Source organism: Mauremys reevesii, linkage group 10 (genome assembly GCF_016161935.1).
Source record: "Mauremys reevesii isolate NIE-2019 linkage group 10, ASM1616193v1, whole genome shotgun sequence".
Lineage (NCBI taxonomy): Eukaryota > Metazoa > Chordata > Testudines > Geoemydidae > Mauremys > Mauremys reevesii.
In genome coordinates this window covers 51,493,952-51,510,425 of record NC_052632.1, presented here as the reverse complement: position 1 = coordinate 51,510,425, position 16,474 = coordinate 51,493,952, and the positions used below count along the sequence as shown (strand labels likewise).

The window sequence follows — 16,474 nt, the reverse complement described above, 5'->3', positions numbered from 1 at the left end:
GCCTGCTGCTTTGCTAACTTTCTCCTCTGGCTCCAAGTAGCTAGCTCCTCTCCCGCCTGAACTGTGGGAAGAGTGCACATAGCTAATTATATATGGTGATGAATAATTTGAGGTCATCCCACTTTCTTATTGGACAACCAATTCTGAGATCCAGCTTGCTGCTGGCTGTGATGTAGAAATAGTGTTTCTAGGTCAGGAACCCATCTGCCTTTAAGAAAGGTAGAACAGGGAGAAAACCGAGGGAGGGGGCTACATGCCTCATCCTGAAAGTTGCTGAGGATCCACAGCTCCCTTTGAAATCAGTGGAAGTTACAAGTGCTCAGCACCTCTTAGGATCAGGCTCTGTATCCTTTCTCTTGGAAGAGAAGATGGCCTGATCGACCTGACTGTCTCTCCGCTGTCATGATTTTTTCCTAGTCTATTTTTGTAGAGGTCAGTGATCCTGAAAGGAGGAGCCCCCTGCAGAATTGGGTGTGGAAAGTGGGATAGCTGCATTATCTGATAGGAAACATGGTGTTAACATTTCACTAAGACTTGGGCTGGATCTGGTGTTCCTGATGGACATGAGAGGGAAAGAGGGACCAGGTGTTAGGGACTCCAGCATGTGATTAGCTGTTGAAACTGAGTTATAGGTTGGGGGACAGTAAGCAGAGGGGGATGTCAGGTGGATATTAGAGGGAGGGGTCTTGTATTTCTGACCCTGAGGAGGTGCTGATTCAGTCCATATTACCGCATCCATCCCAGACTCAGCAGCTTCTTCAGATAGGGCAGGAAGCTCCTCCACTCTTATGTTGAGCATCAGTCCCTCTAGCTAGGTTCTCTTAGCACTTAGGCTGCACTTGGTCACATCAGATCTGCTCAGTCATCACAGTGGAATGCAGACAATGGGAGGCACCAGGCAGTAGCTTCCCTCTTCTAGATAGCCATGTCCAGTTTTGTAGGTCCATCCTGAAGGACCCATGTGTCCAGTGGAGTACAGGGTCTTCTTCTGAGGAATGACAGCAACATGACACTGGTGGAGTTCAAGAAGGCAGGTGTCCATATGCTGTTCATGCATTCAGGTACTTCTGCATGGTGAAGGTACTCAGGAGAACTTATCCCATGGAGTATAGGCCTTTGTGATTTTTACCTTTTGTAATAACCACTTGGGGATGAATTTTCCCTCACCATTGGTTTCATTCTTTCAGGATATCGAGAAGTGGGATCTAGACAAGATTCTTGAGGACCTGGAGGAGCAGAAAGACAGTAGAACTCACTCAGAGGAGCCTGTTCTTCCTTCAAAGGATCATAGTAACATTACAAAACCAATGTTAACTAGCTGAAACTGTGTAAAAACAATCCTCTCAGAGTAGGGCACACCAGAACTGACCTCTGGTCTCGCCTATGTCATTCTCTCTAACTTCTCCTTGCCTGTCTACATTGATGGTGCCTTGAACATCTATCCCTCTGCTTAACTTCTCTTACACTTAAGAATTTTTATTTCTAACCTAAACTTTCCTTTACTGTGAGACCATTGTTTCTTAGCTGGCCATGTTCTGAGAATGAACAATTCCCTTCCTTAATCTGTGTCAAAGGTACTGGGCCAGATGCAGCCCTGGTCTAAGCCTGTTGATTGAAACAGAAACACACCAAGGCTGAATTTGTCCCACTGAGCCTATAGACTGGGGTCATGTCTCTGCTAACTTCTGCCCATCCCACGTGGGGCCATATTGCCTTGGAGTTGTGGTTCTATCCTTTCAGGCAGCTGGACAGTGTGCAACACATTTCCCAGGGCACCTGCTGCTTTTTAAAGAAGTAGTGTATCAACTATGACTTGTTCCTTCTTGCCCACTCCAGAACTACAGGATGGAGGTCTCTAGGAGCCACTGTGCAGTGTCATCCTTCAGTGTCCCACTTCTCCTGCAGTGCAACTGCAGCAGATGTGGGTAGATTTTAGCCTTTGGAAAGGAGTAGCATGAGCACCCAGCTAGCACCTTCTGTTCCCCATACATTAGCTGCCTAGGGAGATGGGCATTCCCTCTTGGGGCTATGGCATGCTGGAAGACATGGAAAGAGGCCTTCTTACTTAATACCCAGGCCCAAACTGGATCAGGTTTCTAAACTCTGAGAAGGTACCAGGCCCTATGCCTGGGGAGTAAAGATGGGTAGTAGGCCCATGGGATACAGATAAATACAATCAATTGGTAAGTGCAATTTAAACACTTAGTGTCTGTAATCAGTTGGTCGGGGCTCGACCGTCCAGCGGGCAGGAGGGGAGCCACTCCGACTCACTTCTTGTCTCCTGTTAGTCTGCTTGAGTGACAGGGAACAACGTTAGGAGGCCCAGGCCCTCTGGAGCAGGGGCTGGGCAACAGCAGTACAGAGTAGGCCCAGGCCCTCTGGAGCAGGGGGCTGGGCAACCGCCGTACAGAGTAGGCCCAGGCCCTCTGGAGCAGGGGGCTGGGCAACAGCAAGATACAGGGCTCAGACCCTCAGGCAGGGCTGAGCAGCAGTTCAAGTTCAGGGACTCAGGTCCTCAGTCAGGAGCTGAGCCAACAACCGGTAAGTCCAGACCTTTGGGTCGGGGTGCTGGTGTGAGGGGGGAGACTGCCACCCGTGAGTGGAGTGGCAGGGGGGACACAGGCCCACCCACTCCACTGTGTCCCAGCCCGGGGCCCTAGCAGCGGCGTGGATCTGCGGCAGTCAGTGGGGATCCTGGCCGCAACACACTGACATGGGCACGTCGGTGCCTGCAGCCTGACAGGGGTCGGCTACCCCCGGGCTACATTCCATTTCCCCCTCAGGTCCTACCTCGTCGGTCGCACTGGGTTCGGGCCAGTCTGTCTGCATCGGCTCCTCTGGACCCGGGCTTGGTGGCAGGTCCGGCAGCTCCTCCGGGAAGTTGGGCCAGGACTGCTCGGGCGGCTCCTCCGGGTAACAGCAGGGCCGGGGGGGCTCCTTGTCGTAGCGGGCGCTAGGCAAGCCTGGGGGCTCCTCGTCGTAGCAGGCGCTAGGCAAGCCTGGGGGCTCCTCCCAGTACCGGCTCCGGGGAGGCCCCGGGGGCTCCTCGTCGTAGTGGGCGCGGGGAAGCTCCGGCCAGGCAGGGCAGTTGCCTCGGGCCGAGGAGGGCTCCCAGCCAGGAGCTCCCGCCGGCACATGTGCTCACGGCAGCGGCTGCCGTCTGACTGAGCTTTGGTGCCCTCCTTTTCTACTTCCTGCCCCGCCCCTTGACTTCCAGGGGGCGGGGACTGATGGTGGAAGCTCCGCCCACTGGGGGGTTGGCAAGGGGGCTCCCTCTGCCGGGCAGGAGGGGAGCCACACCGACTCACTACAGTGTCACTGGAAATTGGAGTAGTTCTTCGAGTGATGTCCCTATGGGTGTTCCACTTTAGGTGTTTGTGCACCCCTGTGCTTGTAATTGGAGATTTATGGTAGCAGTGTCCGGTTGGGTCACACATGTATGGTTCCCATCTTGCACCGCTTCAGGCGATTAATTGGTGCTGTGTGACCAGCCCTCCCTCAGTTCCTTCTCTACCATGGTTGGCTCGAGTTGGAGCAACTAGCAGCACCTCTCAGCTTTCTGAGTAGCATACTTTCCCCTAGCTTTTAGGTTTTCTTCTAGTTAGATTAGTTATCTTTATTACTTTATCCCCGTCCTTTTGTATTCTCAAAAGAAATTTTTTTTCCTCTGTAGGTTTCTGTTTTTACCACTGCAGCACAGTATTCATACCTCCCTTATGGGGAGAGTACGTTCCCTAAGGGGCATGCCTGGCTCCCCAGGGTTCAAATGCCACCTTACCTGCAGGCTTTCTATACCTCTCAGTGTGTCCTGCGATATGTGTCTCGCTGAGACAGTGAAGTGCTCTCACTGTCACAACCTCAAAGCCCACACCAGGAAGGCGAGAGATCTCCAACTTAAACTTCTCCTCATGGAGAAGTCTCTCCGTCCGATATCTGAGCCTGAGATACACACCCCTCCTGGCCAGAGATCACAAACTATAGCCTCTGACAAGGGCCCTTCTTCCACAGCCCAGGCTTCCGATCAACCCACCAAGAAGGAGGCAAAAAAGCGGTGTATCACGATCCCGACTCTGGAGTTGGCCAAGAAAATGCATTCCTCTAGCATGCAAACACTCTCAGGACCAACTGCATCAACCATTCCAATGGCTGAAACAACGGGACTCTCTGGCACCTTCGGTACCAAGAAAACAAAAGTTGCCAAGCAGCTGAGCTTGGACACAGGCACCAAGAGGAAAATGAAAACGCAAGCTGCGGTACCACCAGAGATGACTAAACACTCAGCACCCCCACAGCTGATGGCACCGCCAAGTACAGACATTGCGCACTCCAGTCACACATCAGCACTGACTGGCAGGTTTCAGCATCTGGTACCAATTCCTACCACACCGACAGTACAGATGGCATCCACTTTGCAACAATTCCTACACCAAAAAGACCTCTCCGTTTCCTCTATACCAGAATCTCCCATCCTCGGCACCGATGGTTCTCACAATATCTAGTCAACCCAGCTTTCCACCTCTTTCCACTCCACAATTCTTGAGCAAGGATGAAGATGGAGACAATGTTGTCATGCACTCTCCACAACATTCCTCCCCTGTGGCTGCTCCCACTACACCTGCCCCTCTGTACAAGACCTGCCTGGCGGACCTTCAGGACCAACCCTGGTATGGGCATCCCCAGCTGCCACCTGTGCCTTTCCCACCCCAATGGCCATTTTGGAGCCAATGGACAGCATATCCGCCACCACAACATAGATCTGCCATCCTTCCCAGAGCTAGCACACAGCTAGTCACCCTTATCAGCAGCACAGGGACCACCTGAAACTTCAGAACAGGGGGCTGAAGAGGAAGAAGAACTGCAGGCTGCTCTTGACTCTGCAGATTCAGCAGCAAGTTCGATAGCGATCACAGTGGTTATGAGGAGGGCTTCCTGGCTCCATCTATCGGGATTCCCAAAACAAGTACAGTCGACGGTTGAAGACCTACTATTCAAGGGATCCAAACTCTTTGCGGATGTAACAAGTGCAGCTGGGTCCCTCTAGCTGCTGCCCCTGATGCACCCACAAACCATCCAGAGACCTCTGCATTGGTGCAATCACCCATGCTCTTTATTTCAGTTTACTTTCCCATCACCTTCTAGTTACAAACAAGTTCAGCATCACAGCCCCAGAGACTGCTAACTCCTGCAGTCAGCATGGATGAGCTCCAACTCCCTGGCTTCTCCCTTTCCTTCTTTCTCCCTGGCTTCTTTCCTGCCAGCCTTTATGTAGCCCCTGGCTAACATGGCTGGCAGCTGTTCCCCATTTGCCACTCAGGCCTGGCTTAGTCAGCCAGCTCCAATTCCCCTTCCTTGATTGGAGCTAGTGTGATAGAGGCCTGGCTCAAAGTTTCTTAGCCAGCACCCTGCACACGCCTCCCCCACTTATGAACTGCCAGGTTCGTCCTTCCTCATTCTCTCTGCCCCCTACCGGTGGGATTTGGCTCAGGGAGTCTCGCCCCTTCTTCTGGGTGATCCCCAGCATCTTTTTCGTGGGGTTCCTTCATCCCTCCCCCTCCCCCATGCCTCTATAGCTCTGCCACCACCCACAGGTCCTCACACCAGTTGCACCCCTGTGGGCGTCCCTTCACCTTTATCTCCTTTTCTTCCGGTTGGGGGTCGGGGTCCATCCCGACCTTCTCCAGGACACCATGGGCCTCGGGTTCTCCCAAGCCACCAAGCGGAGTCCACGTCTCCTCTCCTGAGAGTTGCATTGTGGGGAGCTCCAGTTGCCCCTTTTCTCCCGCTAAGGGGCTTAGGCTGGCCATCTCCCCCACACCTCCTCCCTCTCTTTCTACCCTATCTGGGCTTTGTTGTCTAGGGTTTCAGTGTTCGCTTCTCCAAGGACCCTGCTCCTCTTCCTGACTGAGGCTTCTCTGTCTAGGGATCTCCACCCCCTTCTTTGGGGAAACGTTTCCTTTTGCCTCCAGGGGGGAGGGCCCCAGTCCATACCCTACACAGTGGGGTATGGTAACCCCTCTACTACCCCAACCCACTCCCATTTAAAGCTGCTCCACACTTCTAGAGGCAGCTGGGCAGTATCTTCTGTCCCCGTGGATACACTCCAGGGCCATCTGTGCACCTGGAATTATCCAGTGTGGTTTTATCAGCCCCCTCTGGATGAGCGAGCAGGCTGAAGCAGTATCCATCAGGCCCCTCTGGGGTTTCCTCCCCACCCTCACCGGGATGGTGGACAGTCTCTGCCCCCTTTCCCACCCTCCAGCATTAGTCCAGCCGCAAAATTCGGCCCACCCACATTCCATGTCTGGGCAGTCTCCCTTTTTATGTCCTGGCTGCCCGCACTGCCAGCAAATGATCACACCGTCTCTACTGCGAGCTCCTCGGGGTTCCTTCTTCTTCCTCTCTGGGCCTTTCCCGGGGGGGGGTTCCCTTGGTTTCTTCCCCTACTCTGCCCTTTTAGGGTCGGCCCTCCTTTCGGGGGATGTGTGCCTCCCTGTATTCCTCAGTCCGCTTGACCGTTGCATCGACTGTACTTGGCTGATGTTGTCTGACCCAGACTCGGATATTCTCGGGGAGGCCCTGTAGCAATTGTTCTAGGACTAGGGTGTCCATTATCTCCTAGGGGGAGCACGATCACACTCCCTCTGTGTCCCCTACTCTGTATGCTCATTTATACTCACTTCTAACAGTTATGGCCTTTTGAAGCAACATGAAAAATAGTAGCAGGTGAAAGGTTATTTTTCTTGATGCCAGCCTAGAACCAGCCCGTTAATTATCTTAAAAGAGAAACCTATTGGCCCAGTTGGTCCTTAACTGGTGTAAATCAACATAGCTCCATCAGCTTCCATGGAGCTATGACAACTCACACCACCAATTGCTCTGACACAGTTTCTCTAAAAGCGCCTATTATTATAACAACAGCACATAACTGTCGGGTTACCATAACTTTAGAGTCCCCTCCACATTAACCAGCAGGTGGTAGGTGCTGTTCCTGCTGATAATATTTCTGTTACCTGAGGTTTTTGGGAATTTTAACTGGAATATTTTATTATCAGTGTTTCCCAAATGGTGGGTTGCAGGCCTACAAGTAGGGGGAGGCAGGGATTGGAAAACAAGCTCACTCCACACTTCCCGCTTAGTGGCAGCTCCTGTCCTGCAGGGATGGGCATGGTTCCCTGCTCTGGGTGTTGTGACCTGGCACACACTGCTGCTTAGGAGCAGCTGGGCCATATTTCAGCGAGCAGCGATGTGACCTGGTGCACTGGATTTCAGTGCACTCATTCATATTTGGCCCATCCTAATAGAGGGGTGGCCAGGCCAAATTTCAGTGAATGGTGTTGCCATTGCTACACCACGTGCCAGATTCCCCACCCCTTAAGAGCCCTGAACTCTAGCCTGAGCTGCAATGTCAAAGCAATGTTTACACAGCTTTTTTTAGCCTGCTAGCAAAAATCTGTCACCCGTGGCTGGGAGGCTTGTTGCCAGATGCAGGGTAGACATGTCTTAAGTCTGCAGCTGTCAGCTGAGGACTTCTTGCTCTGAGAGTCCTTGAAGACTGGTTCCCATCTTCTCTGCAGAGCTGGAGACATGTTCATATTGTTTCATTCTTTCCATCAACATACACAACCTTGAATTAGTGTCTCTGAATTAGACCCTCAGTTATTCCCATGGAAACCCACTGAGGGCTAATGGGGTTGCACAGATGTCACTGGGGGCCCACTTTGGCTTGTAGAAACTTTATTAAAGGTGACCATGTGAGAGAAGGAAAGTCTGACTCTGAGATCCCAGGCTGAGTTTGCAGGAGTAGCAGATAGGAAAACAAGCTTATTACTTGCAAGCTTATCAGAGTTGATCTGGAACTCAATGATGCACAATGAAAATGGGGCCTGACGCTGTCATCTTTACATAGTCACTGTTTAGGGTTGAACTGAATTTTAAAGAGCAAATTTTAAAAAGTGTCAGAAACAATTAAAAAAACAAAATCCTCCCCATTCCAAATTTTAAGGCGTCTGATTTTTAATTTTTATTTTTTTGAAAGATTGATTGAATCATTCTTGTGGGCCCTTAAGTTTCTGTACTATTGTGACGTTATTGATATAAATTGGGACCATATAGAACATGGGTTGCAACCAAGGTCCTGTAGTGGCACCAAATCTTGGGTAAAGGGGGTCATATAAGGTGTCTAAGACCAGGTTATGGGTGGCGGGTTATGATTATGCTGTCTGTATGTCTGTGTATCATTTTGTAGTTGAAGTTATAAGTATTGACTCTGTACTGTCTGTACTTCAAACTTATGTTGTGCTTCTGGGAAACATCCCAGACAAGCTGGTGTTAGCCCTGCCTAGTCTGCTTGATGGCCAATTAAGGACCATCAGCTACACAATTGACCCATGGAGAGAAGGCAGACACGCCTTGTGACTCAGCAAAGTACGCAGGGACTGGCCCATGTGGCTCCAGACTCCATTTTGCTGTAATTTTCCACAGTAAGGACAAAAAGATTCTTGCACCTGGAAAAGCATATATAAGGCTAATGCCTCATCTCCATCTTGTCTTCAATCCTGCTTCTTACCTCTGGAGGGACTTTGCTACAAACTGAAGCTCTGAACAAAGGACTGAATGACCCATCCCAGCGGGGGATGTTCCAGAGACTTGATTTGAACCTGCAGTTTATGCCATCACTGCTGCAAGCCTGAACTAAGAACTTTGCCATTACTGTATGTAATTGATTCCATTTAACCAATTCTAGGTCTCATCTCTACCTTTTTCCCTTTATGAATAAACCTTTAGATTTTAGATTCTAAAGGATTGGCAACAGCGTGATTTGTGGGTAAGATCTGATGTGTATATTGACCTGGGTCTGGGGCTTGGTCCTTTGGGATCGAGAGAACCTTTTTCTTTTATTGGGGTGTTGGTTTTCATAACCATTCATCCCCAGGACAAGTGCACTGGTGGTGATACTGGGAGACTGGAGTGTCTAAGGAAATTGCTTGTGTGACTTGTGGTTAGCCAGTGGGGTGAAACCAAAGTCACTTTTGGCTGGCTGGTTTGGTTTGCCTTACAGGTGGAAAAACCCCAGCCTAGGGCTGTGACTGCCCTGTTTGAGCAATTGGTCCTGAATTGGCACTCTCAGTTGAGTCCCGCCAGAACCGCATCGTCACAGTGGCGTAGTCGTGCTTGGATCCACAGAACCAGGTCAATTAAGCTTTGGGTCAGAACCCCACGCTATCCAAATTTTAAATTTTGGATTGAGAGTTTGGTTGGTTAAAGATCAGTGACCATGAGACAGAAAGCATCAGGAAAAGCAAGGAAACTGCAAGCCTTGAGAGACAGCCTGCAGTTTGAATATGAGCAAGAACTGGCAGAAATTCGAATGGAGAAAGAGGCTGCTGAGAGAAAGAAAGAAGCTGCTGAGAGAGAAGAAAAAGCTCGTAAGAGGCATCTGGAGCTGCTGGCTGCTGAGGAGAAAACTCGACAGATGCAACAGGAGACTCACAAGATGCAACAAGAAACTGCCAGACTTCAGCTTCAAGTCAAAAAAGCAAGGGAAGAACAGCAAAAATTGTATCCTCTTGAAAGTCCAGTTTGTAACAATGTTGGTATGTTGTATAACTCTGAGCAGTTGTCTGGGGGTAACCAAATGTACCCCAACAATGCCACCTTTTATGTCAATGCTGTTACTGTGTGTTCAGTAGAGGGTGTCCCCATAAATTGTGCCAGTGCTATGTATGGGAGTGGTAATGGAAAATTCATAGAGAGTGTAAAAGTCAATGGGAAAAGCTGTTTAGGGCAAATTATGGCTTCTAACATCACTCTTGTTAAAGCAGATCTGGTCAAAGAGGAAGATTATTTACCAAATCAGAGCGTGAATGTTGTGATCCTCTATGAGTTTACTGTCCGTGTGCCTTTAGCCAGAATCCACCTTGAATGGAATGGGGCTCAGCATGAAGTGATAGCTGGCATCAGGAAGTTATTGCCTAAAGATCTTTTAATTGGGGAAAATGTTAAAGCTTTGTTCAGTCCAGGTAGCCAGTCACAGGAGAGGAATGATCTTAAACCTGTGTCTATTGTGGGCAATGATTTGCCTGAGGTGGGTTGCTCTAAAGGTTTGTCTGTGCCAAAAAGCTGTGTCTGTGAGTGGAGTTTCTAAATGTCTGTCTGATGTCTCAGAAGGGAATCTGAAGTTAAATCAAGAGCAAAAAGATCTCATGGGTGAGGAAAATGTTTCTCAGGAGCGGTTCTGGCGGGACCCAACTGAGAGTGCCAATTCAGGACCAATTGCTCAAATAGGGCAGTCACAGCCCTAGGCTGGGGTTTTTCCACCTCTAAGGCAAACCAAACCTGCCAGCCAAAAGTGACTTCGGTTTCACCCCACTGGCTAACCACAAGTCACACAAGCAATTTCCTTAGACACTCCAGTCTCCCAGTATCACCACCAGTGCACTTGTCCTGGGGATGAATGGTTATGAAAACCAACACCCCAATAAAAGAAAAAGGTTCTTTCGATCCCAAAGGACCAAGCCCCAGACCCAGGTCAATATACACATCAGATCTTACCCACAAATCACGCTGTTGCCAATCCTTTAGAATCTAAAATCTAAAGGTTTATTCATAAAGGGAAAAAGGTAGAGATGAGACCTAGAATTGGTTAAATGGAATCAATTACATACAGTAATGGCAAAGTTCTTAGTTCAGGCTTGCAGCAGTGATGGCATAAACTGCAGGTTCAAATCAAGTCTCTGGAACATCCCCCGCTGGGATGGGTCATTCAGTCCTTTGTTCAGAGCTTCAGTTTGTAGCAAAGTCCCTCCAGAGGTAAGAAGCAGGATTGAAGACAAGATGGAGATGAGGCATTAGCCTTATATATGCTTTTCCAGGTGCAAGAATCTTTTTGTCCTTACTGTGGAAAATTACAGCAAAATGGAGTCTGGAGTCACATGGGCCAGTCCCTGCATACTTTGCTGAGTCACAAGCAGGGGCGGCTCTAGAAATCACGCTGCCCCAAGCAGCGCGGTGCCGTGCGCCGCCCTTCCCCGGTCCTGCGGCGGGTCCCCTTTTCCCGCGGCTCCAGTTGAGCTCCCGCAGGCATGCCTGCGGCAGGTCGACCGGAGCCCGGGACTAGCGGACCTCCCGCAGGCATGACTGCGGCGGGTGCCGTGGTCCCGCGGCTCCGGTTGACCTGCCGCAGTCATGCCTGCGGGAGGTCCAGCCGAGCCGCGGGACGAGCGCCCCCTCCGCAGTCATACCTGCGGCAGGTCCACTCGTCCCGGGCTCCGGTCGACCGACCGCAGCCATGACTGCGGCAGGTCCACCGGCCCAGCCTCCCGCCCTCCGAAACGGCAGGGGACGCCCCCTACATTTTGCCGCCCTAGGCACCAGCTTGGTTTGCTGGTGCCTAGAGCCGCCCCTGGTCACAAGGTGTGTCTGCCTTCTCTTCATGGGTCAATTGTGTAGCTGATGGTCCTTAATGGGCCATCAAGCAGGCTAGGCAGGGCTAACACCAGCTTGTCTGGGATGTTTCCCAGAAGCACAACATAAGTTTGAAGTACAGACAGTACAGAGCCAATACTTATAACTTAAACTACAAAATGATACACAGACATACAGACAGCATAATCATAACCCGCCACCCATAACCTGGTCTTAGACATCTTATATGACCCCCTTTACCCAAGATTTGGTGCCACTACAGGACCTTGGTTGCAACCCATGTTCTATATGGTCCCAGTTTATATCAATAACGTCACAACCATCCAGCACCATTCGCAAGGGGGCAGATTTGCAAAGGTATTTAGATGTATAAAGATGCAGATAATCTGACTAGGTGTCTAATAAGTGCCTAAGTGTGAGTTAGGCACCTAAGTGAGTTAGGTGCCTAACTTCTATTGAAAGCAAATAAGAATTAGGCATCTGTCTCATGTAAGTGCTTAGTGGGATTGAGAAAAGCACCTATCTGCTTCTTTATATGGCTAAGTACCTTTGTAGATCTGGCCCAAGGTCTGCAAATGAACCATAAATTATTGTTCCTCCAAAAGGTACTTAGAAAAGGTACTTCTTATGCCATTGCAAAGCTAAAGCTTAGTAGGAATGAAAATGGAGGCCCTGGTTACGTTAAATTGATATCCTTCTCGGGGTGAAGAGGAGGAAAAAGCATTTTGCCTGAATAACAACTAAACATTTGGGAAGAGGATAACTGTATAGGTCTGTGGTTTAAGATGTGACCCTTATCTGCATTGTCCATGACCTCAAACATGATTGTTCTATAAGTGCTAGCATCCACCTGCTTTAAGAGTTCTTGTGGATACAGACAGTGCTCTCTTGATGTAAATGGAATCAGCAGAAATCTCAAGGTTAAGCATTTGAGGGACCCATTTGTCTATTTCCACCCTCTCCAGACCTCTTAACCTAATGGTTTGTGCATTGATTAGACTTTGAGTTGTAGTTTTCATTGTGTCATTGCCCTTCACAGATGAAGAGAGCAGTTCAGACAAATTCAGTTTCTTCTTTTGCAGTTCCACTTGCATCTCAGGATCATTCCCTTTTTGTTCTTCATCATTAAACCTAAATCCAAAGAGGGGAGTTGCAGGGCTAGCCACTTTGAAACCCAGGGCTGAAATCTCTGTTTGAAGATTCTGCAATGAAATTTGTTTTTTACATCACTTGGAAATAGCTGTGGAGGTGCCCTCCTGGGGTTGCTAATGCAGTATCATTGAGTATGTCTAAACTGCATTGTAAACCCAGGTTTGTGGGACTAGGTGTTTCCAAGCCCATGCTTGAGTGTCCACACTGCATTGTAAAGCTAAGTTTACAATTGCTGGACCCGGTTCTCAGGCTTAGTGTGTAGTGTAGATCTACCCTAAGTGTTTGTTTTAGTAGGTTACATTAGTACCCAATCATGGCAACAAAAAACAGCACACTTCCATCAGCCACTGGGCCAGAAGATTGCTCCATGTACTGTCAGACTCAGACCCATCCTTGGTGATCTATGTATTTGTGACATCCAGGGTTGATTATTGCAATTTACTAATACAGACGGAGCTGGTAGTGCCACTGTAGTTAATGTTGCCTGATGTTTTCTATTAAAAGACCCTGTTTTCAGTTATTTATAATTTTGTCAGACTTTAAGCATTTGGGCTGAAATTTCCCATGCTGGGTATTTGCCTCAGGCTACATTTCTTTTTTCTTTTCTTTTTTTTTTTTTAAAGTTTCATCAAAAAATGTTAAGCTGCTGCCAAGAATGAGATTAGGGAAAATATGTTTTGTTTGTGTTTTAAAAAAAAATTCTTGCAGTTGTTTTGTTGAGAAGCACTAGAACTTCCATGCTTTGGAGCAAGGACTTGAAATTTGGAGGGATGGTCGCTCTGGTGTTAGGGATATCTTTTGCTGTCCCAGAGAACATTAGCCAAATTTGGCTAAGCCTTTGAAAAATTTCAATTTGCATATGCTCAGTAGAGACTTGTTAGAGTTTGGCCGCTAAATTCTCTGAAGATTCCAACTTTGCTAGGTATGCTCCATTTCCTCACCACTCCTGCATACTGCGCGTGCACCATCCTCACAGTGTGACTGAGCATGCCGTAACCCCTGACTTCATGTGCTTAATAGAACTTTCCCTGCAATTTCTGAATGAGGCAGGGGTCCTTTGAAAAAAGTAGTAGGTGATCATGTCACTAAAGGCTGTCTCATAAGGCATATACACAATGGGGCTAAATTAAAATTGCATAGTCAGTCATAATATTGGAATTTTTCAACGTTTGAGTGCTTGACTTTGCAACCTTAGTGTTCTTTTAATATAGTTTTTTGTGTAAAGTCGTATATATTTGAAGAATGGCATGTTAGGTTTCTGTGCTCCTCTCTCTGAAACAAGCAAGGTGGGTCCCTGACTGGGTATGTTATTCCTTACAGGGAATATTTTCAGGGAGTCAAGTAAATACCATCAGTTCTCCTCTCCCCAATTTCTGCTGTTTACGTGTCTAAGTCTTCTTCAATTAACACTGTAACAGTCCATCCTGCCTTTCCTACTGGATGCCATAGCCCAAATTCCAAGTGGAAGGGTAAATGGGTGTAAGTTGCGTTTCTTTACACTGACCCAAGGGACTGTAGGTCAGTGTAAGTGGCTTGACAAGGAGGCAGAAAAGGTGTAAATTACACTGGTTTATGTTCCTTTCTATTCCCTGCTGAATCTGGCCCTATTTATCTGTCCTGTTATGCTATATCAGCACTCCAGAGGCCAGCTTCCAGGGAATGCAGTGGCACAAGCTGAGTGGTGGCAGTCAGGAGCAAAGGAAGGATAGACCATTAGAACCTTACACATAGGTTTTTTTAAGTTTCTTTAAAAATTAAACTATTGGCCTGGTTTTGAAGGGAAACCAGATTTTGACTGCAGCTACCTAGCAATACACTCCTTACCACTCCTGTGTCTGTGACACTCTGTAGAGAAAGTGATAAGGCACAAAAGGGGAAGTTGGAGGCTCTTCTTATAACATCAAGACTGTAGTAAATAGTTCTCTGTCATCTCTGTTCATCCATAGAGGCCTTGACTGCTAGATCTCAAAGTAGGCTCATGGAAAAGCTAGAAGAGTTGTGTGCCAAGCAGTCCAAAGCATTGTCTCCACGCCACAGGAAGCCATTGGCCACACTTGCTCACTTTCAAGAACACCAAGGAGATCAGAAGTAGGTCCTGCTCTCTTGGAGTTAACTTTTGCACATACTGGGTGATTATGGTTGGGACTGTAGTAAGAATGTCTGGGAATTAATGATTTCACTTGGGTGCCTTTCCATAGCCCTGTACCTTGCAGGAATTTAATAGCACAGTAGGAATGTGGCACAGTATTTTTATTTTCTTAAGGTGAGGAATTGCATGCGTTTATGGTAGTGTTGAAAAGAAAAGCTAACAAGAGCTACCCAGGCCAATCCATTGAAAAAGGTTGTGATGCATGCAGCCAATCTTTCAGCAGTGAAGGGCTCATAGAGCCTGTCGCTCTCAAAGGGTGGGATCGGCAAAGGACTCTAGGAGAGTTAGATGCCTAACTCACATTGAATTTCAGTGGGATTTAGGCATCTAACTCCATTAGGGTCCTTTAAAAATCCAAAGCGGAATGATCTGAATCTGCTCACCAGTACCCCAACTACCCCAGTGCAGCCATATGGTAACAAGGTCCAATCAGGTGCCCATTGAAGTCAAGATTCCCATTGAGTTCCATGGGTGCTGGCTCAGGCCTTAAGTGAGCAACCCCCTTGCTGACTCAATCCACAATGACCAGCTCTAGACGGAGACATATCCAAGGCAGTGCAGGGCTTGCCAAGACGAGGGAGCAAACTAAGGGTCAATGCTCCATATCGTAGTGTTTGACTGTCATCAGTAAGGTGCCTTTCCATGCAGCATTCTCGGAGAGGGGGAAGGGCACAAACACAACCTCCTTTCTCTGGCTGTCCCAGAGTATTTGTCTTTGCTTATGTCTTCCAGTAGAGCACAGAAGAGCTTGCAATCTAAAAAGAGAAATGGATGAAGTGTGGGAGAATGGGGTTGAGCAGACAGGACAAGTGATCAGGGTGATGAGTGGCCATGTTTTGATCGTTCCATGGCGGTCTTGGGGTTTGTATTTTCTCTCAATGGCCTCCTGACCTCGCCATTATTAGCTGGGTGTAATTTCTTTCAGGCATCACTATAGAACTGGATCTTGAGGAGGAATCTGAATGCACAGAGGCAGTGGCCTTCCAGACCTGCTCAGGGAGGATGTTCTATGCACAGAGGGTGGTGTGGAAGAAATGGTAGTGAAAGAAGCAGACAAACTGGGTATCGAGGATGGCATCGTTGGCAGAGCAGGGAGGACAGGGGCAAATCAATAACAGACAAAGGCAGATTATTAGGGAAGGGCAGAGTTATGGGGATATTGAAGGGGAGGACAAGAAATGTGAACATGATGCGGTGAAGATGGAGGAGCCAGTGGAGGTGTTCAAAGACGGGAGTGATATGATATGGTCTTAGTGACTGTACTTTGTGCACATGGTAGTGAGAAAGAAGACTGTCCGGGAAGCCCAAGGAGGAGGTTACAGTAATCAAACCTGCGGCTGTCTTTGAGATTGTAAGCTCTTTAGGGCAGGGACTGTCTTTTTCTATGATCTACAGTGCCAACCTCACCATCAGTGCTTGAGAAATAAATAATAGTTAACCCTGGGACAAGGGGCCCTAAGAGTTTAGAAGATTTCCCCCTCCAGCTGGGGATAAAAATCAGAGCATCACCATCAGGTCTCTAAGCAGACAATTTTAGGCATCTCCTCTGAGGGGATCAGAAAATACTATTTTCTGCCCGGTCTGGTCAGGTTAATTTATATAGCTGTCTGTGCCTCTAACTGAGCAAGATCATTGTTTGAGTTGAAAATCAGAGATTCCTCAAAGATATTTAGTACAGTCGACTTTCTGGAAACAGACAGACGTCTTTAGCATTTCACCTCCTGACTAGCCCAGACCTGTGTCACTAAG

At 48.4% G+C, this 16,474-nt stretch overlaps 1 protein-coding gene across 11 annotated transcripts in view; it reads left to right on the top strand.

Annotated features, from left to right (window-relative positions):
* Window positions 1–16,474, top strand: part of DNAAF8 (dynein axonemal assembly factor 8) — a 150,203-nt gene that overhangs the window by 9,953 nt on the left and 123,776 nt on the right. For all 11 annotated transcript variants that reach the window (XM_039492529.1, XM_039492528.1, XM_039492531.1 and 8 more), the window contains 2 exons: window positions 1,188–1,290; window positions 14,523–14,664. In XM_039492529.1, coding sequence (XP_039348463.1) covers window positions 1,188–1,290; window positions 14,523–14,664 — 245 coding nt within the window. The remainder of the gene's footprint in view (window positions 1–1,187; window positions 1,291–14,522; window positions 14,665–16,474) is intronic.